We start from the raw sequence: 21,889 nt of genomic DNA, 5'->3' as shown, positions 1-21,889 counted from the left end.
TATTGATGCATGCTCAGAGTCCCTTTGCGATATCTAGTGTATATATCTATGACATTCCTTGTTTTGGCCCTTCCCACATTCGAATCTAATTACAGCTGTCACTAACAGCATAAATAGGCCCCAGACAATCACACTGTCCTCATGTGTTTTGATTGAACCCTTTCTGCATTTCTAGGTTACTAATGATTGACGGAGCATTATTTTTTTTTTTGAAGGTGGTTTAATTATTGGTGTGAATATTTCAGTGATGGCTGGATATTGGTGGGAACACATCCCCTCCGTCTATGCCAAACCTACACCCTCGGTCAATATTAAGTGTGTTTTTCTTTAAAACAAGTTTAATAATCTACCAGTTGTGGAAGTAAAATAAACTTATATTAAAGCATGGTGGCTCAGTGGTTAGCACTGTTGCCTCACAGCAAGAAGATCGGTGCTTCAAGTCCCAGTTGGCATTTCTGTGTGGAGTTTGCATGTTCTCCTAGTGTTGGTGTGGGTTTCCTTCGAGTGCTCCGGTTTCCCTCACAAAGACATGTGGAATAGCTGAATTAAACAAGCTAAATTGGCCATTGTGTGTGTGTGTGTGTGTGTGTGTGTGTGTGTGTGTGTGTGTGTGTGTGTGTGTGTGCGTGTGTGTGTGTTTTTGTGACATATCAGGACACAAATCTGTATAATGACATGGGTATGACACAGGTATTACAAAAAGGAGGTGAAATATGAGGACATTGGTGACGTCCTCATTTCTCAAAAAGCTTATAAATCATACAGAATGAGTTTAATCAGAGAGTAAAGCTGCACACAGTCTCCTGTGATGGTTGGGTTTAGGGGTGGGGTGAGGGCAATATACGGCTTGGACAGTATAAAATGAACATAAACCTATGTAATGTCCCAACTTTTCACAAAAACAAACGCGCGTGTGTGTGCGTGTGTGTGTGTGTGTGTGTGTGTGTGTGTGTGTGTGTGTGTGTGTGTGTGTGTGTGTGTGTGTGTGTGTGTGTGTGTGTGTGTGTAAATGAGTGTGTGTGGGGGTTTCCCAGTAAGGGGTTGCAGCTGGAAGGGTATCCGCTGTGTAAAACATATGCTGGAATAGTCAGCGGTTCATTCCGCTGTGGTGACCTCTGAAATAGACAACCCGGGCTCATTGTGGAAACGTAGCCCCGCGGACGTTTCTGCGGGCCGCGATTTACGTCCCGGGAGGTACGTATTCGAGCGTTTTTTTGTTTTCGCGGATTTTTTCGCGGATTTTTTCGCGGTTTTGCCCGCGCCGTTCTCGCGCGAATAGCTGCCGGATTGAAAAAAAAAAAAAGCAAAAGCGCTCGTCTTCGATTTCGACCGCGTTTTCGGATCCCGCCGCGTTCTCGCCCTCATTTTCCGGATTCCATTTTTCGTCTTACCTGATTTCCGGAACCCGCCGTTCCCCGGACTCAATCCCGGAGCTCCTGCTCGTCCTCCTCCTCCTCCTCCGGGGCCTCCGCTCCGCCGACGCAACGCTGTGAGCTAGGCGGACAAACTGATTGCGTCAGTAAGCCCTCCACTCGGAGGCGAGCCTTCGGCCGGCGAGCGCGAAGAGGAGGGGCGGAGCGGCGCCACACCGCCCCGCAGCGTTCGCTCGAAAAAAACCAAACGAGGCCTTTACGTACCTCCGGCCACGTAAATCGCGGTCTCCAGAAACGTCCGCGGGGCTACGCTTCCACAATGAGCTTGGGTTGGAAATAGAGACTAAGCCAAAGGAAAATGAATGAACTAGTTAATATTGCTCACCCCATTGGCAGATTATTCATGCAGATTTTATCCTTGTTTAAAAAATCACATAATTTTGACTTATTAATTCTGAAAATAAAACAAGTTTTACTTGCTTTATGATTTAAAATGCTTCTTAAAGAATTTTTAGATATTCAAAGAATTTACTAGAAGTAAGAAGAGCAAGAAGAGCATTTTTTCTTGCAGTGATCATGTGATAAAACTAGGCAGTGATGGGACTGTATTAATGGAAATCAAATTATACACCAAACAAATTATGCACCAAAAATACATAAATAAAATAATAAAGCATGTCATAACTTATCTGAAATGTTGCTTTGCTCATTGCAATATCCCTCAGCCAAAGTCCATAATCACAGTGGTTCAGTATAATTACCTTCAGAACTGTCTTGGCTTTTCCGATTGCAGCAAACTCTTTTTTTGATATCTGGCTCCAGTTTATCAGGAATTTTGTTCTCTTTGACTCATTGGATGAAAACTATGCCTTATTTGCAAACGTTTTATGCAATAATCCAGTTTTGTGTATAAATCTAATTCACATCTTTGGATGGAAACATAACTATTGGTTGTATTTGCTGTAGGTTAAGTGCAGAACAGATATCTTCCCTGTGCAGTAATATCATGGTGTATATATCTGCCTATTATTAAACTTGGCAGTGTAAGAGAAGCTGTATTCTGAGAGCAATAGACTTCATCACAATGCGATATTGCACAGAACATCTGCTGTATTGAGAAGAATATGAGAGAACATGATGTTCATGTCTTGTTGTTCTTCTCCTCGAGGTCTCTGCTGACCATGAAGGAAACACATACTTGTTTCAAGGCTTTATACAAGGTAGAGACTACGGCCCATTTGGACTACAGAGACAAGGTACGCTACATGTCGACAATGCAAGTAGTGAGTAAAGACTAATTGTGTTTATATATATATATATATATATATATATATATATATATATATATATATAGGACGTAGGACAACACTGCAGAAATGACTGTTTGACACAATGAATTGTAGTCAGTATAAAGTGTTTATAGCAGTGTAAATTTATTTTCCTCTCAAAATAACTACAAATACAGCCAATAATAGCTGAACCCCTGGCAATAAAAGTGAGTATTTATTTATTTATATATGTATATATCACCAGGTTACACTTACATTTAGTGACGGTCTGAAAACATGGACGGTGTCATCATTATATTGTTAATTTAATATACAAATCTCATTATAGACACTAAGCAACAGCTATAATTTACATTTAATGGAAAGTCAGTACTATTCATTTAAATCACCTCTTTGAGATAATTGTCTTAAACACGTAGTTTGCAATGTAAAACTGAACATATGTAATTCACTATGGCATCATATTAAGTTTAATAAAAGAATAGCATAATTGTTAATTGGTCATTATTTTCATTATGGACACTTGGCAACAGTTAAAAACCACATGTAATCATATTGTCAACACTCTCACACAATGTCTTACATAATAAATTGCATAATTTACACTGTAACAAAATAGCCTGAAAGAACTCGTTGCCCTTTCTGGGCAGCATTTAATAAAAATAAAAAAAATCTGTGGATTTATGCTAAATAATTTTAAGAATATCAAAACGAATAACTTTTTAACTTTTAAATTAATGATCTATTTAAAAACAGTGAATATTAAATTACAAACTGTACATAAATCATATAAACACACTGTTAAAAAGATATTATTTTCCTTTTCATTATTATTTATATTATTAAAAATTGTATTTAATTTTATTATATTATATTATATTATATTATATTATATTATATTATATTATATTATATTATATTATTCGCATTATATCCGCATGGTTGTCTAAATTAATGTCCTGTAAGTGTTTTATAACGAACGTGCACAGATTTTTAATGGATATGAATAGTAGATCAATTGATGTATAGCAGTCAGTCCAATTCAAAGTAGAAGCAATTTTTTGTCCATCCTATGTGTTGTCCAGTCAGGTTAATTTATTGAAGAAAAGGCCCAAATACTCAGCAGTTGTAAAGAATAACTGAACTAAAGATTTCAGGAGCTTTGAATTTGTGTGTGTGCATGCGTGCGTGCGTGCGTGTGTGCGTGCATGTGTGTTTAAAAATAAATATCATATAAAATATATTATATCATATATATTATATATATACTCAATTATGGGCAAACAATCTAACCCGCAGATTTTGTGTGGGCATACAAATAAGTCACTGCCTCTTTAGATTTCTCTGTTTGAGAGTCTAATTTTACATGAATAGTTAATGTTACCTTGACTATTGCCTCAGTTTTTGCTCATGACAATTTCCTGTCATACAGGTCTGAACGTTCTGGAGCCCACCAGGAGCCCTGAGATCCCACCCAGAACCAACAGCAGCTCTGTGGCCATCGCGATTCTTGTGCCTTTCTTTGCCCTCATTTTTGCAGGCTTTGGCTTTTATCTTTATAAACAGAGGTAGGTGCAATCTCAAAGGACAACGATTGTCAACGTGCACCTTGATGTCAAAACCACATCAGTTTGGCATTGAACATTGTCAAAACTGCAAACCGATTTGATGTCAGACCTTGACTTCTGTTTAACATCCATACATTGATGCTCTTTTGAGCACCAAAATATCAACACAAAAAGTATTACATTTTAAAATTAATTCCTTATATTCATATATAAGTTTTCTGCATATTCAAAAGTGTATTACATATTTTTCATGGACCACCTTTAAAAAAAATAAAACATCTAAATTATTTATTCAGTTTTTCTTCAGCTTAGTGCCCTATTAATCAGGGGCCGCCACAGCGGAATGAACCGCCAACTATTCTGGCATATGTTTTACACATCGCACACTCTTCAAGTCTCAACTTAGTACTGGGAAACATTCTCATACTTTCTCACATTCACACTCACTCATACACTACTGCCAATTCAGTTCCTCCAGTTCACCTATAGCGCATACCTCAAACCAGCGACCTACTTGCTGTGAGGCGACAGTGCTAACCACTGAGCCACCGTGCAGCCAAAGCTTAAATTACAAATTTACACTGGATTTTGCATCTCCACAATGCATGTAATTTACCTTGATGTTGAAAAGACAACTCCATCCAAAGACGCAAATTAAATGTATGCGCAAAACTGGAATAATCGCATAAAAGACGTGCGAATAAAGCAGTATTTCCATTCAATTAGTCAAAGAGAACAAAATCGTCACTTCCTGAACAACTGGCGCTAAATATCAACAGTAAAAACGTTATTTGCTGTGGTAGGAGAAGCTGCCTGAATTTTTTCTTTATTTAATAAATGACTTTCGCCTCAGAAGACAAATGGCATAATGCAATGAATGCGTGGTGAAGACTTGAGACGCGGAGCACTGACACTTAAGACAATTTTGGAGGTAATTAATATCGTCCAACTGTTCACATATTTGGGCTCCTCCATCACCGATAACCTCTCCCTGGATGCTGAGCTCAACAGGATTATCCTGAGTGTGGAGAAACCATAAACTGACAACCGCAACAAAGATGGCAGCATAGGCGTTGCTAGGCCTTTTTTAGGGGGGCTGTTTCTACTCAACTTTTGAGATTAGCTCATAAACTGTACACTAATTTATCGCCTCAGTCCCCTTTAAATTTGATATGAAAACAGCAGCAGAATTTGGCTCCCCCCAGTTTTTTGTATTGGTTTTCAGCAAACCACAGCCTTGCTGAGCGAGAGAACAAGGTGTGTTTATCGATAGCTTCAGCAATCGGGTTTGCCATCTACTGTTTCCTCTGTGCTCACCTCCTCCAGCGAAAATGTAACTGTTAACGAACATTTCGCTGTTTTTATTTCAAATGAACTACGAATATAAAACACATCACAGTGCATGTAGCATTAACTAGTCTACGCCATACAGTCATGCACAGAAAATATTAAACACAGAGACAGAAGCACTTAGTGAATGTACTCATTTTAACTGTCAGGGTCACTAACAGAGATAAATTAGAAACATCATGTGTTGTCTTACATTATTATTTATTATTATAATTCAGGTTGTTAAATGTGTGAATTAGCCTGTGGGTTTAAAAAAATATTTGTATTTATGCCAGTTTTATTTATCTAATACATGAAAACTTTTATATATTTAATAATATTTATTTAAATATATATATTAATTTAATACACTGTACTACAGTAAACAGGTTTGTTGAGCCTATTTGGCTCATTCAGAAATTGCTATGCCTGTCTATACAACAGAGTGCTAGTGTAGCATACAACCTTACCATATTAGTCAAACATTTTTAAATAATATTATTAAATTATCACTTGTAAATGTAAATGTTTACCTCATAAGGAGCTGAGCCCCCCTAAAATGAATGTCCTAAAATCTCCCCTGGATGGCAGTGTACAACGCTTGCATCATCAGCACTCTACAGTACGGGAGTGAGCCATGGACTAACTATGCAAGACAAGAGAGGAGACTGAACACCTTCCACCTACGAGGTCTGCGCCGCATTCTGGGCATTACCTGGCAGGACGAAGTCTTCAACATCAAAGTTCTGACTCGAGCCGGCCTTTCCATCATGTATACCATGCTTCAACAACGTCGCCTACGCTGGCTTACCCATGTACACCTAATGGAGGATGAGAGAATCCCAAAGGACATCCTCTACGGAGAACTGTCATCTAGGAAGAATACCACAGGACGCCCAATTCTGCGATTTAAAGACGTCGTGAAAAGGGACATGAAAGCCCTCGACATGAACACATAAGCTGCGTCCCAAATCGCATACTTATGCACTATTCTACGGCATTTTGTAGTATAAATAGTGTAAGTAGTGTGTTCACACTGAAAACTCTAAAAAAATAAATAAATAAGTGCACTTCAATTACCCGGATGATGCACTCATTCAGCCGCTAAAATGAAGTGTGGAATGATGGACACTTTACAGACTCAACGACCGCAGGTTTGCTTACGTAGCAGAAGGGGCGGAGCTATCGAGCACACATGTTGGATAACTTTATTTATTTTAGATGGTGAAAGTAAAATTCTCCTACAAGAGTGATTATAGCGCCTCTCGATGGTGAATGCAGTTACACTCACGGCAGGTATTATTTGATAATACGGTCGATTATTTCACTGATTTGGCGACCGTCAAACGTCATTAGGGAAACGGTTTGAATTAGTAGAATTAGTAAAAAACCATTAGTGTGCCATTTGGGACGACACTACATACATATACTATACTGTTGAGTGTGTAAGTGCATGTGTGCATAGTGTATACTGTGCCATTTGGAACGTAGCTATAGTCCTGGGAAGACCTCGCAGCAGACCGCCTAAAATGGAGGTGCACCCAGACCAAAGAGCTAAAGTCAGGTGAGAAGAAAATGATGCGTGCGTCGGAGGATAAGCGAGTTTGCTGAAAGGTGCAGAACGTCAGCCAGGGAGCCACCTATCAATGCGACTGCTGCGGTAAAGAATGCCTCTCCTTTATTGGTCTCTTCAGCCACCAACGATGCTGTCTCAGACAATCAGTCATGGCTCAAGATGAGAATTAGGATACGTCATCCATGATCAACACTGACCGACGGAGACCTACTACTAATAACCTATGTCAGGGGTAACACATTACAAGTTATGCAAGTTACATATTAATATTACTTTTCTAAGTAACGAGTAAAGTAACGCATTACTTTTAAATAATAAGTAATAACATCTGAGTTGCGTTTCTAAAAAAAGGTAGTGGCGCAGTGGGTCGCCTCTCAGCAAGAAGCCGTTTCTGTGTGGAGTTTGCATGTTCTCCCTGCGTTCACGTGCTCTGGGTGCTCCGGTTTCCCCCAAAGACATGTGGTACAGGTGAATTGGGTAGGCTAAATTGTCTGTAGTGTATGAGTGTGTGTGTGAATGAGTGTTTGTGGATGTTTCCCAGAGATGAGTTGCAGCTGGAAGGGCATCCGCTGCATAAAAACTTGTTGGATAAGTTGGTGGTTCATTCCGCTGTGGCGACCCCGGATTAATAAAGGCACTAAGCTGAAAAGAAAATGAATGAATGATAATTAGCTTTTATAAAAAAATTTATTAAATTTACTTAAATTATTAATAATAATAATAAAAATATATTTAATTAAATTAAAAATGAATCCCGCACTCATTGAGGATTGCGCTATCCACAGGAACATACAGAAATAAAGATGGCAGAGTCTTACATTTCTGCAATGGAAGCATTCGCATTATTCTGAATGCATCGAAGAAAAAGAAAGGTTTTTTTTTTCTGAGTAAAATCAAGGTTATACAGTGTGTTGGTGTATTGTTAATTGCAGAGCTCCATTATTTTAAAAAAATGAGGGGGAAAAAATTCTAAAAGAGATCAAGTCTCAGCAAGGTATGAAAAAGTAACACGAAAGTAACTCAAAAGTAACGCATTAGTTACCATAAAAAGTAATGCAACTACTTACTTTTTGGGGGAGTAGCTCAATTTTGTAATGCACTACTTTCTAAAGTAACTTTCACCAACACTGATAATAACACTAATACTGGCATGGTTAAGGTGTTTTAGAATGACCGAAACAACATTTCAGCTGTTTTAAAATGTGCTTATCTTAATGCATTAAGATGCCTACTAGTTTAAAAGGTTTAGATTTAAAGAAGATAGCAAAATGAGAACTTTTCTGTCACAAACTATTGTAACATAATTTGCGAACAGATTCAATACAAAAATGGAGAAAAAAGCGCTCTTTAAGTAATAGCTGTTAATCTGCGCCTGCTTATTTTTTCTTGGTCATTGCGCCTTTGCTATGTGCTGTGTAAATGCAGACAATCGGATACGAGTCACTTTTAAAAGATGATGTAGGCAGGTCATCAAAAAAAATTGGATACAGTCACAAAATCGGAATTGACCGTCAAGATCTGCAGCGTAAAATCCAGCCTTGGACATCAAGGTGGAGAACTGCCATTAAATCAGTTTGCATTTTTGACATTTTTTTTTATGTCGTTTTGAAATTGAAGGTGCCCGCTAGGTTGTGATTTCTAATGCCTGATGTGTTTTTCTTCTGATTTGATGGCAGGAAGTCTGATAAAGCAGAGTACAGCGGCTGCTCTGTGCATGAAAACAACAACGGTCAGGCTACATTCGAGAACCCCATGTACAACACCAACTCCAAATCCATCGAGGGAAAGGTTGTCCGCTTCGATCCCAATCTCAACACGGTTTGCACAATGGTGTGAGGGTTCCCCGCAGTTTGAACTGTCACTTTTACTTTGGTATATACAGTTTAAGTCAGAATGAGTCGCCCTCCTCTGAATCCCTTTAAATATTTCCCAAATGATGTTTAATAGAGCAAGAAATTTTCACAGTATTTCCGATAAAATTTTTTCTTCTGGAGAAAGTCTTATTTGTTTTATTTTGGCTAGAATTAAACAGTTTTTATTTGTTTTTAAAGCTTTTTATGGTCAATATTATTAGCCACCTTAAACAATATTTGTTTTCGGTTGTCTACAAATAAACCATTGTTATGTAAAGATTTTCCTAATTAATCTAACTTGACTAATTAACCTAGTTAAGCTTTTATTGTGACTTTAAGCTGAATACTAGTGTCTTGAAAAATGTCTTGTAAAATATTATGTACTGTCATCATGGAAAAAGAAATCAGCTATTAGAAAATAATTATGTTTAGAAATGTGTTTCTTCTTTCTGTTGAACAGAATTTGGGGGGGAATATTCAGGGGGGCTATTTATTAAGGAGGGCTAATAATTCTGACTTCAACTGTATGTTGTTTTAGTCTCTTTGAGGCAACTTGAAAGCACAGTTTGGGGTGCAGTTCTCTCAACGCAGCTCAAGGCTATGCGCGGATTTGCAGGAAAACATCCGTTTCTTCACTGTTCGAGTGGAGAATTATATATTATATACATCTCACTCTGAGAGTGTTGATTTTGTATTTAAAAGCAGAGAAAAAGATAAAAAGGTATATATAAATATATATATATATATATGTTGTTGGGTTGTTTTTTTTCTCAAATTCTTTTAAGCCATTCCAAGGGCGTTCACACATACAGCGATTTCGAGAGTTGAGAAATATTTGAAGTGCTCTATTAAGCTATTATTTACCTTTCATGCGGTGTATAATGTCGCTGTTTGTGAATGTAAAACGTCTGCAGGGTTTCAAAGATCAAAGTACAGATAAATGGAGCTTTTTGTTTCTTTAAAGCGAGAAGTGAGAGTCCTCAGTCATCCAGTGTTATTTCCTGCGCAAATCTGTGTAAGTTTGTAACCAATTTCCATAATGACTGTTTACGGTTTTCATTGGCTCCAGCTGAGCCTGTAGGAGTTTGTTTGAGATGTCGACATTAACACAATGTTTTCAAAGCAAATCCACTTTTGAAGGATGAACACTGACATTAATATGTAAAATTGTTCCCACTTTATATTAAGTGTCCTTAACTACTATGTACTTACATTAGAAAAATAAATAGAATGTACTTACTGTGTTTATAATGTCTTTGAGAACACTTGTGGAGCTTTTGAGTTGGGATAGAGGTTGGGTTAGGGACAGGTTTGGTGGCATGGGTAGGTTTAAGGGTGGGTTAAGGTGTAGGGGATGGTCAACAGTATATTTACAAATCTAATTACAAAAGTTAATTACAGATGTAATTACATATATTTTTAATCAAGCATAAGTACACAATAAGTACATTGTAACAAACTATTAATTCCTATGTAAGTACATATTAGTTAAGGCCACTTAATATAAAGTGGGACCGTAAAATTGATGCCGTTGTTACTGTTTGTATCTGAGAATGAGCTGCAATTCTGATTTGGTTGTGGGTATTTGGTTTAGACTGATCACAACAGACTGAGGGTACATTTACATGATAGCAATGTAGCCAAAAATGGAAAAGTTTCACATTTACTTCACGTTTTCAAAACAAAATCCATGTTTACACATGCACGAAAATGGCCAAAAATGCTGTTTTTTGTACGTCAGGCCAGTATATAGACCATCTCAATGTGTTAATGTCATTGGCCCATGAACGTTTCCTGCTTGATATCAAACTATTTTCGCAACAAGAGGCAATTCAATTATATCTTAATGTTAAAACAGCTGTCGTAACATTATTTATCAATAGGTGGACCATGTTGGATTCTCAAAAGCTATGGCAAAACTAGGGCTGCACGGTATTGGAAAACATCTGACATTGCGATATTTTGTAGTTCTGCGATATAGAAGTTTACATGCACTCTTATTAAAGTAACATAACCATTTTTTAAAATGTCTGAGGATAAATTATACTAAACGTTTACTATTTTAGGTCCGCTAGGATTACCTTAATGATTTACATTTGCTAAATGCCAGAATAATGAGAGATTTATTTTGAGAATTTTTATTAATTTCTCGACAGTCAAAAGTTTACACACATTTCCTTGGTATTTTTTTAGCTTTGCTTTTAAACTGTATAACTTTGGTCACTTTTTTACAAGCTTCTCACAATAGTTTGAAGGATTTTGGCCAATTTTCTCCTGACAGAACTGGTGTAATTGAGTCAGATTTGTTAGCTGTCTTGCCCGCACAAGCTTTTTCAACTCCCCCCACAAATTTTCTATAGGATTGAGATCAGGGCTTTGTGATGGCCACTCCAAAACATTCACTCTGTTGTCCTTAAAGCACATTTTAACTAATTTGGCAGTCTGCTTAGGGTCATGATCTGTTTGGAAGACCCATTTGTGGCTAAGTTTTAATTTCCTGGCTGATGTATTAAGATGTTGCTTCAGTATTTCTACATAATGTTCTTTCTTCATGATGCCATCTATGATGTGAAGTGGACCAGTTCCTCCTGCACCCACAACATGATGCTGCCGCCCCCATACTTCACAGTTGGGATGGTGTTCCTAGGTTTGTAAGCTTTCCCTTTTGTCCTCCAAATGTAACACTGGTCATTATGGCCAAACAGTTCAATCTTAGTTCCATCAGACCACAGGACATGTCTCCAACAATTATTATCTTTCCCAGTGTAATTTAGCAAATTGTAATCTGGCTTTTTTTGTTGATTCTGGCTTGTTGATATTTCCATGTTGTCACACAAGGAAGCAGCGTGTTTGAGGTTTTCCTTAAATACTATTCTACAGCTGTGCCTCTAAATAACTCAAATGTTGTCAATTAGCCAATCAGAAACTTCTAAAACCTTGACATCATCATCTGAGCTTTTTTAGAACCATAATAATCTTATTGTATGTAAACTTGACTTTCAAGAAAAGTTATAACAATTTCTCAAAAAATATCTCTCTCATTATTCTGCTTTTTGCATAACAGAAACAAATTTGATAATTCTAACTTACCTAAAAGAGCAAAAGTTATTTCATATTATGACTTAAAGAGATTTTTTTGCAAAGAATTCCTTTTAGATTGATTGGGGGTGATTTTTTTTGTCAGTGATTCTCGAATAATATAGAATAAATAAATTACAAGCATAGCTAAATACAGTATAGCAAAGATAAATAGTTTTTAGGAGAGTCCAACAGTATTCAGGTTACAGATGGTGAATAATCAGTACTGCATAGTCTTCATCGTACATTATGTGATCTTTATTAAAGTTACAAACATTTTAATTTCTTGTGGCCGGATGTTTTAAACTCTGAAATATTAAAATGTTCACATAGTCATAGGTCTTGAAGGGATAGTTCATCCATAAATGAAAATGTACTCACTATTTAGTCACCCTTAACTTGTTTCAAACGTTTATGAGTTACTAAAATATCTTCTTTTTGTGCCCAACATAAATCAGAAACTCACAAACGTTTGAAACAAGTGAAGTGTGAAATTAAAATAGTGAGTAACGTTCAATTTTTGGGTTTAAAATACATGCAGACGATTGCAAACTTTGCTTTTATTATAATCAATAATCCCAACTCAACATTGCATTTCCTGCGATGTGATTATTCCAGATGAACACGTTGTGATATGGGTGCTAAAACGTTATATATAGTTTAGGTTTATAGTTTTTTGGCTGAATACTTTGTCATGTAAATGGCTTCTGAGCCTTATGACCAATCAGAGCAGAGTTGGCTCTTTAGAAAGGCGGAGTTTAGAGACGAGGGGTTTTAAATTGTCAGATTACATATGTCACAATTAACCACGCCCCTCCAACTGTCAGTTTTGACAACAAACAGAAATGGTAAGGAGGAGATGAATGTTAGGTTGTAATAATTCTCCCCAACCCCCTTTCCTGATCTTTCTAAATGAAATGCCTACTTTATTACATCCAATCAGCTCGCAGTAAAAAAACAACCCACTGTTTTCCCATTTTAATATCCCTAAGAACTGCGTCACAATATAAAACAAAAAAACTAAACAACTTTCAGTTCATTTGGACTTTAAAGTGGTTCAATTAAGTCAATATTTAAGTACTACAGTACTTAAGAGTTTACTTACAGCTGCGCACATTCTCCCATCAAGTTTTTTTTTTATAGATGTCAACTCTTTGTGGGAAGTGACCTAAGCACATTTCCGCCCTCAATTCTGTGCACCTGTTTATAAATGAGACCCCTGATCCTTAAACCAACCATTTCACTCTCAAAAAACAATTTGCAACTTCAAAAATGGCGCAATAGAGGCACTTAATACTATTCAACGCAATGACATATCAGGAACCAAGACATTAGATCTGATAACACGATCCATCTCTTGTCAGACACCGTAGCTAAAATGGAGAAGTTAATGTTCTGTATGATTTCTGCTCTCCAAAAAAAAATGACGCATGAAGAACCTTGTCAGAAATCATGAGCATTTACAGTTCGTTCATGCATTTATAATTGTTCATTTAGATGCTTAATTGCCGCCATGATTTATAGCCAAACTCTTTCCTCAGCAGAATGCTCATTTTTAGCGGATTGTTTGTCAGGAAAGCGTACTTTTGGTTGAGTTTGATAAGCAATTTGCTGTATATGTGAATGGCCCTTCAGACTGTGCACATTTTATCATCATCATCATCATCACAGTGTGCTTAAACCATTCAAACCTCCTGCTGATCCAGAGCATGAGCGTTCATATTGGATGTGGCTCATCGTTTGTGCATTCAACAGGTTTTATTTTTTTGTTTAGTTTTTCATTTTAGAAATGATTGCTGTGACGCATTGCTTCACACTGTTACAATAAGGTTGTATTAGTTAATGCATTTACTAACATTAACTAACATGAATAAGTGCTGTGATCAATGTATTGTTCAGTGTTTGGTCGAGTTAGTTAATGAAAATACAGTTGTTTGTTGTTAGTCCATGATGATTCAACTAATGTTAAGTTTGGATTTTGAGAAGGGATTAGCAAATGCTGAACTATGATTATGATCTACAAGTTCATGTTAGTAAATACATAAACTAATGAAGCCTTATTGTAAAATGTGAGCCTTTCAACTGTGGGTATTTTAAAGGTGAAGTTTGTACTGTGTATATATTACATGCACAGAAAAAATTATTCATTGAATTTACTCTTACTTTTTTTTTTTTTATGAAGGTGCTGTATGTAAGTTTTTGACTCTACTAAAGCATACAAATACCATAATATGTTTGCAGATATTAGAGAAACATGCTAAGTAAACATTCTTGTTCAGCTTTGAAAATGTGCGTCACGTGCCGGAATGGCTGTCTTTGTTTTGGTTCTTTGGTCCCACCCACTGACAGTTTAGCCAATTATATTTTAGCACCCTGGGTTGCCTTCATGAAAAACAGAGTATTTGATTCATTCAGTCAGGAAAGCTCTCAGAGTATGTGTCTGTGACTGAAATGCGACCTCCGGTGCACAGAAGCAGACTCCGAAATGAGACGCAGATTCAGAGTTCCACTTGAGGTTATTAATTAGCAAATAATATAAATATTAAAAATGCAAACATTAGCTAAGCAGGTTACATTATAACCACGAGTCTTAACAACAAGCTACGTGACGAGATTTGCAGTGATAAGCAATGTGTCTGTTTGCACCAGACAAAATACGACAGAAATGTAAATACAGCCATTCAGAAGCACAGAATAGTGCACTTACTGCACTTCAATGAAATGGTAAGGTTTATAATCGAATTAATACATATTAAACATAATGAATATTATTAAATGTAGATGATGAATCACTGATATGTGTTGGCTTGTATTATTTCACAGTTCTAAAGTTCAATATAAAACGTTTTATTTTATTTTTAAGATTTGAGGTGAACTATCTGCGGCTGCTTTTAGTAGTTTGGCAATAAATGTCGTGTAAAATGGCATTCAAACTCGCATTATTAGCATTTAACACTGAATAAAGCACAGGTGAGGTGTACCTGAGGGGATCACTGTCATTTTCTGTTGTTCAGCTGCAAGAAATAGAAGCTGTTTCTTAAAATATAAATGTCAGGTGTTGGTTAAAAGGATAAAAACTCATTTTAATATGGAAAATATTCTTCAACTGTGTGCCATTGCTTTTATAGAACACTACTAAAAATCAGACTTTAGGCTCAAAAGTCAGGCACACTTCTGTTGATGTCGTCAATCGTACAACCTGCGCTTGCATTTGTTTTGAACCAGTCGTGCAATACCTAGTTCAACCACTGGGTGTCAAACTTACATACTGCCCCTTTAAGGTAAGTGGTTGCAAACAATTTAAGAGAAAAAAAAGAGTAAATTCAATGAATCATTTCAGCTGATTGCCTGTAGAGTATTAAACTGCTGTCCCACTAGAGTTTGAGGGGTAGGATAAAACAAGATGATTAGATGAGCCATTGCTCCATATTTTAAAAGTCGTACGGAGAGGTCATGTTTTGATCTTCTATTGGGCTCACGCTATCACATGATGCAATTTAGCAGGTCAGAGTTTGCTCAGCTTGAACTACCGAATATAGCAAGATGCAAAACTTTTCACAAGAGCTTGCATTTCTGGTTACACAGTGCATGCATATGAATGGACATCTATGGGGAGAAAAGTGCAGTGTGACCGTGACTTTCACAATTTTGCATGTGTTAACCAGGTAATGAATGTTTGGCTTATCCATTGGCTGTTCACACTAGTATACTTTTTTTTAAAAGAACTAAAGACATGTTTATTGTACTTGAGTCAATAACTTGAATAATTAAGTTTTTAAAATGCTTTCAAAGGCTCTTCTGCTCACCAAGATAGCATTTTTCTTATTAAAACTACTAGTAAAAATCAACAAAAATGTGGATTTTTAGTGCAATTTGAAATAACTGTTATTATATTTTAGAAATGTTTCAAATGTAACTTATTCCTTTGAATAAATTAGTATATATTATTGCACTCCAATCTTTAGAAATCATTCAAATATGATGTGCTTCTATGGACTGTAAATACGATTTATTGGATCATTTATTAATAATTATTATTATTACTTTTATAATTATTACTTATATAATCAAAAGTTGTTTTTTTTTTTTGTTTTTTTTCAGCATAATAGTTTTGTTGTACATTTTTTAAGGAATCCTCTACCAGAAAGTTAGACATGAAATGCCATTTATTAGGGGGGGGGGGGGGGGGGGGGGGGAGTATCTTTTTTTCATTATAAAATTATTTTATTTGTAATTTTGATCAAAGTTTAATCCTTAATTAATGAATTATTCATTGCTGAATACGTATAAAATTCTTTAATTAAAAACAAATCTTGTTCATTGAGCAGCATCCTGTGACTGGAGAAATAATGCAAATTATTTTATTATATGAAATAATTTCAGATTTTCAGCACAGGATACCGGTTATTTCAGCAGTGTTTACCTTAAATATTACATTTAAAACCTTAAAACCTTAAATTAAGTTACCTTAAAAAAATGCAGACGTTTTCTTTTTCTGCCTAAATCTGATTCCACACTTTTTATGTAGCTGTTTTAACATTCAAAGACAAATGCTAACAAACCCTCCATCTCCAAATGTACTGTAAATGAACAGATTCATCGGAGTGATCCACTTTTTCAAAACAAATATCTTCAGTTAATATAAAGTGAGGCAAATCCTGAACAAATGATGCAGATTAATGGCATTTTTCCAACATGCAATCTTTTGTTCGAGAGTAAATATGTGTTTTAAAATGTTTGTTTTAAAGTTTTACTAACTGGATTTGGAGTTTTGCTAAAATCAAATAAATAAATAAATAAATAAATAGATAAATAAATAAATAAATAAATAAATAAGTAAATAGTTCAGACAGGCAGATGAACAGCCAATGAAAGTGTGAAAAAAATATATTTCCCTTTCTGATGCAGAATTTACACACTTCACCTTTAAAAGTAAGAAACAACTTAAGGCATAGTTCACCGCAAAATGAAAATGTAGTCACTATTTACTCTCCATCTTAAACTATTTTAAACATTTATGATTTTCTTTTATCCTGTTGAACACTAAAGAAGATATTTTGAAGAATATTAGAATCCGGCAACCATTGACATCCATAGTAGGCAAAACAAATGGAAATCAATGGTGACAGGTTTCCAACATATTTTAAAACATCTTCTTTTGTGTTCAACAGAACAAAGAAAATGGCAGAATTTTTTTATTGTGTGTGAACTACCCCTTTAAGTACCCCATTCGATTATGCGTCATGTTTTCATTTAACTTGAGGAGTTATTAATATTCATAGAGGCTTCTGATTCCTGTTTAGTTGCTCACTTCAGGATCAAATCCAGCTTCAAAACATTTCATAACTCATAATAGTGCCTTGTATGATATTTCACTGGTGTTCGGGGTGGGGGTAGGAGAATATGGGAACTATTTTCTGTTTGTTTGTTTGTTTGTTTGTTTGTTTATTTATTTATTGATCAGCTACAGTCAGTAATGGTTTAATTGTTCTCCAAGAAGTCACTTTTTGCACATACTTGCCAAATATAATCAGATATAGCGTCAGTGCTATGTTTGAGCTCTCTGTGCCGCTGCCCATGCTGTTTGTATATTTCTACATTTCTACGTTTGGGGGTTGCGATTCGTTGAGCGGCGTCGTCGTGCTGTGTTTGGCTCTCATTTTTGCGACAGTGTCAGAGATTTAGGATTGCTTTTAGTCGTGGCTCCGTCACCCCTGTAAATGCATTCACATCAAATGTACAGATATTTAAACTTTTTTGAAAAGAGTTATATTTTTGTGACAAATTTGTAAAATAAAAAAGGTTATGTACATATATCCATTTGTAAATGCCACTTACAAATAAAAAGTAATTTGCTTTTCTATATCTTGCTGGATTGTTTCCGTGTCTGTGTAATGAATGCGTGAGGACTGGCTTTAAATAAGTTGTTTTTTACACTAATTTTTAGTGATGTGGCCATTTTTGAAAGAATGTTGTGTCATTTTGGACCCAGGTATGTATTGAGTGCCTTTATGTGTAAAAAAAAAAAAACATATTTGTACTACCTTTAACATGTATATTAAGTTATGCTATGTTTGATTAACAGTATCTTTTCTCACGAGAACACGAGGACATAAGATTGCTGAACAACGCATATTAAGAAACAGTCATTCTCTGATCTTTTACCCTTAAAAACAAGTGTCGCATGAATCCACACAGTCATAAGTAGGCCCACATGGATTTTCGCAGATTTTTAGCCCATCATTAATTCTGTTTATTTACTTGAATAAATGTGTAAATCTGAATTTATTCAGTAATTTATTACTTTTTATTTCATATATTAAGGTTTTAGTTATGATACTCCGCTGGATACTCCCAAAATAATTCAGCAGAAATCTGCAGATTTTTACCAAAATTCTCAGCAGAAATAGCAAAAAACGTCCGCAGATTCCGTCTGGCCCTGGTCATAAGATTATAACAATATGGAAAATGAAAAGAAAGCAATAATTATAGGAAAACAATGATAATAAAATCTAAAAATATAATAAAATGACTAATAATAAACAATACTAATCAAAGCAGCTGACCGCTTACTTTCGTATGGACGGCTTTCCCTCTGTTACTTGTTTGCTCAGTGGCTCAGGATTTGAGATGCAGAGGAGAGTTGAATGACTGACCCACCGTCCTCCTTCCCTAAACCCAACCAATAGTGCTTTGAAAACTAATCTAGAAAAAGAAAAGCCCTCACGGTAGCCTGATTTTTATTTATTTTTTTACCATATTTTAGATTTTACCACATTCTCACCGTATTATTTACTTGTTTATTTTATTTTTTGGCTTCTATTTTTGTCTTACCTGCTTTCTGAAATCGTTCTTCACTGGACTCAAACCTTGTCATAACGGTCAACTACGCTTTGCATCTGAAGTCCATCGACGTACATGGCGAGTCACTGACAAACTGGTAACAGCAGCAAAGCCGTCCTATGGAAGTAACCGGTCAGCTGGAAAGTGCAAATAGGAACAGCATGATACCGCCTGGTAGCGTTCATTTTTAAGACGTAATGCATAATTTGTGATCTCCAGAAATGTATATAGGGCTACATTTTCATACTGAGCCGGTGTTGGACTCTGTGGAACCCAGTATTTTTTCCCAGTGCATGTTCAGAAAAGTAAAAAGTGAACCATCAACCAAATACTTCATGAGGAGTTGTGGATGATATTAGTATGCAGGGCTCCAGGTGATTATTCTATTTGTTTGTCCTGTCATTTTGCCTCACATTAATGCTAATCTTGCATGCATTTCAGGATGGATAATAGCTTGCGCATTGGGACGCAGGGTTCGTCCGGCAGGTTTTTGCGTGATGAAGGATGTTTCATGCATGGGAAGTGGAGCACTAGCCGTACTTGAAAGCTACATGCCACTTGAAAGTGAAGGATCAAACAAAACGTGGGACTTCAACACCGTGGAGCTTCAAACTGCTGGATGTTGTTAGTTCCTTCCAGAATCGAGACGCGATCAATTATTGATGAGGAACGGTGGAGATGGAGTGAGCCAGACGGGTTTAGAGGCGTATAAACAAAGCCCAGGTTGATCAAATACAACAGAGAAGCTGACAGGACAATTTGTCCGGCTGCTTGTAAATAAAAATCAGGAGAATTAAAAGCAAAACAAGTGCAAACTGAGGAAGAGAGCGGCAGTTTTTCAGAGAAAGCTTACAGATACTTGTTGCTAACAACCAAAGAAATCCAAATATGCAAAGCAAACAATTAGTTTACAAATTAATTAGTTTACAAATTACTAATTAGTTTACATAGGGCTGGACGATATTGCAAAACAAATTATCACGATATCATGTTTCATATCATTCGATTTCGATAATTATTAAATATTTTTTAACTATTTAGGAATATTAGGATTTTTTGTTATTTAAAGCACTTTGTTTTAATTTACCAACATTATTGAGGCAAATAATTTTAATAGTCAAAAACGTAAATATTTAAACAAAATATCCCATCTTTTATATAAAAATAAGCATAAGTGTTAAAGAAACTTAAACTTGATGAATGTAATGTTACAAAGTGTGTACAATGTTAAAAGCAGATCAAATGAACATTTGTAAGGTGCGAAAAATAATGAGATAGTAAACCTTAAAGCCTGGTTTATACTTCTGCATCAAGTGACCGGCGCAACCCACGGCGCATGCAACGCGCGCAGCTGTGCATTTATACTTCTGCGCGCTGTCTCTGTTGGTCTGCATTTACACTTCCGAAACGCTAGTTGGCAGTGAGGTGTAAATGTTCCTCTGTGTCGATTTTCTTCGCCCCTGTTTTGCTTTCCTGAACACTTCCTGGATGTACAAGTGGCTCAAACTCGCTCATTTTGAGGCAGCAACCGGCGGACGTGCAACAACTTTAACTATGAGGTAAACACAAAACAAAACTTTCCATCCGGAGCTCCTTCACGGGACTTCACACTTGTAAACAATCGCTACATTGGGTTCGCGCCATTCGCGCGGCTCTCGGTCCCACCCAGACTCGTCAGCGCTACCAAGCCGACCAATCACAGAGCTTGCGCTACGCGTTGTTGCGACGTGTAGTTACATTTTTTGAGAGGTGCACGTCAGTGCCGCCGGCGGCCACAGCAAAGGGCTATGCTTCAGCGCCGTAGCATACGCCGGTGTTTGACGCAGAAGTATAAATCAGCCTTAACTCTGTGAACAAAATAAATTATGATAATCAAATCTGAGTGTTCAAGTAAAGGAACCAGCCGTCATTATTTTAATACAAATTGAAACATTACAGATTGTGAAATTGAATTATTTTGGAAGTTGTTGCTTGTTTTTTTACAGATTTTTTTACTATTATAAACTGTATAGCTAAATGAAATACATACACAAACTAAATAGCAAAACTTTCCCAAAAGTGAAATACTCTGTCATCCAGCACAACGTTAAAGCCTCCATTATAATGTTCTAATATATATTAGCTCTGCTCAGCGTGTTTTGCTCGAGCTCATCTCCTCTCAGTCTGTAAGGTCGTGTGAGTTCATTCACAGCCGTCTGGAGATTTCAATATAAAGTGGCAGCGTCTGAAGCGCAGGTGAACGCCGTCCCATTAGAGCGGAGATGATGAAGTACAGAAAGAGCCATCACACATCACAACCTCTCACACTTCACATGTGTCTGACACACACTGCATTGCCGATGGGATGGGTCACGCGGCCAGATGAGCATTCAGATTTATTTCTTAGATTTTCTCACATTTTATTCTTATTTTTTTAATAAGTTTAATATCTATTACAGGTGAAGGTGTGCTTACCTAAGAAATGACTATTATATCCAATTTAATTAAATTTATCTTTATTTAGCGCTTTTTTACTATGTGGATTGTCTTAAAGCAGCTTAACATAGAAGTTCTAGTAAATTGAAACAGTTTGATTAACTATATCTTTTCTCACGAGAACACGAGGACATAAGATTGCTGAACAACGCATATTAAGAAACAGCCATTCTCTTATCTTTTACCCTTAAAAACAAGTGTCGCATGAATCCACACAGTCATAAGTAGGCCCACACGGATTTTCGCAGATTTTTAGCCCATCATTAATTCTGTTTATTTACTTGAATAAATGTGTAAATCTGAATTTATTCAGTAATTTATTACTGTTTATTTCATATATTAAGGTTTTAGTTATGATACTCCGCTGGATACTCCCAAAATAATTCAGCAGAAATCCGCAGATTTTTACCAAAATTCTCAGCAGAAATAGCAAAAAACGTCCGCAGATTCCGTCTGGCCCTGGTCATGAGATTATAACAATATGGAAAATGAAATAAAAAGAAAG

General features: G+C 36.3%; 1 protein-coding gene across 5 annotated transcripts in view; it reads left to right on the top strand.

The window, feature by feature from the left end:
• csmd3a (CUB and Sushi multiple domains 3a) overlaps positions 1 to 9,717 on the top strand; it is a 598,216-nt gene extending 588,499 nt beyond the window's left edge. For all 5 annotated transcript variants that reach the window (XM_068214255.2, XM_068214256.2, XM_021467030.3 and 2 more), the window contains 3 exons: positions 2,542 to 2,629; positions 4,095 to 4,230; positions 8,812 to 9,717. In XM_068214255.2, the coding sequence (XP_068070356.1) occupies positions 2,542 to 2,629; positions 4,095 to 4,230; positions 8,812 to 8,971 (384 nt within the window). In that variant the 3' untranslated portion in view covers positions 8,972 to 9,717. The remainder of the gene's footprint in view (positions 1 to 2,541; positions 2,630 to 4,094; positions 4,231 to 8,811) is intronic.
• The last annotated feature ends 12,172 nt before the right edge of the window (positions 9,718 to 21,889 follow it).

Source organism: Danio rerio, chromosome 16 (assembly GCF_049306965.1).
Source record: "Danio rerio strain Tuebingen ecotype United States chromosome 16, GRCz12tu, whole genome shotgun sequence".
In the NCBI taxonomy this organism is placed as follows: Eukaryota; Metazoa; Chordata; class Actinopteri; order Cypriniformes; family Danionidae; genus Danio; species Danio rerio.
Note: the sequence above shows the minus strand (reverse complement) of the source record. Positions and strands in the feature narration are given on the sequence as shown.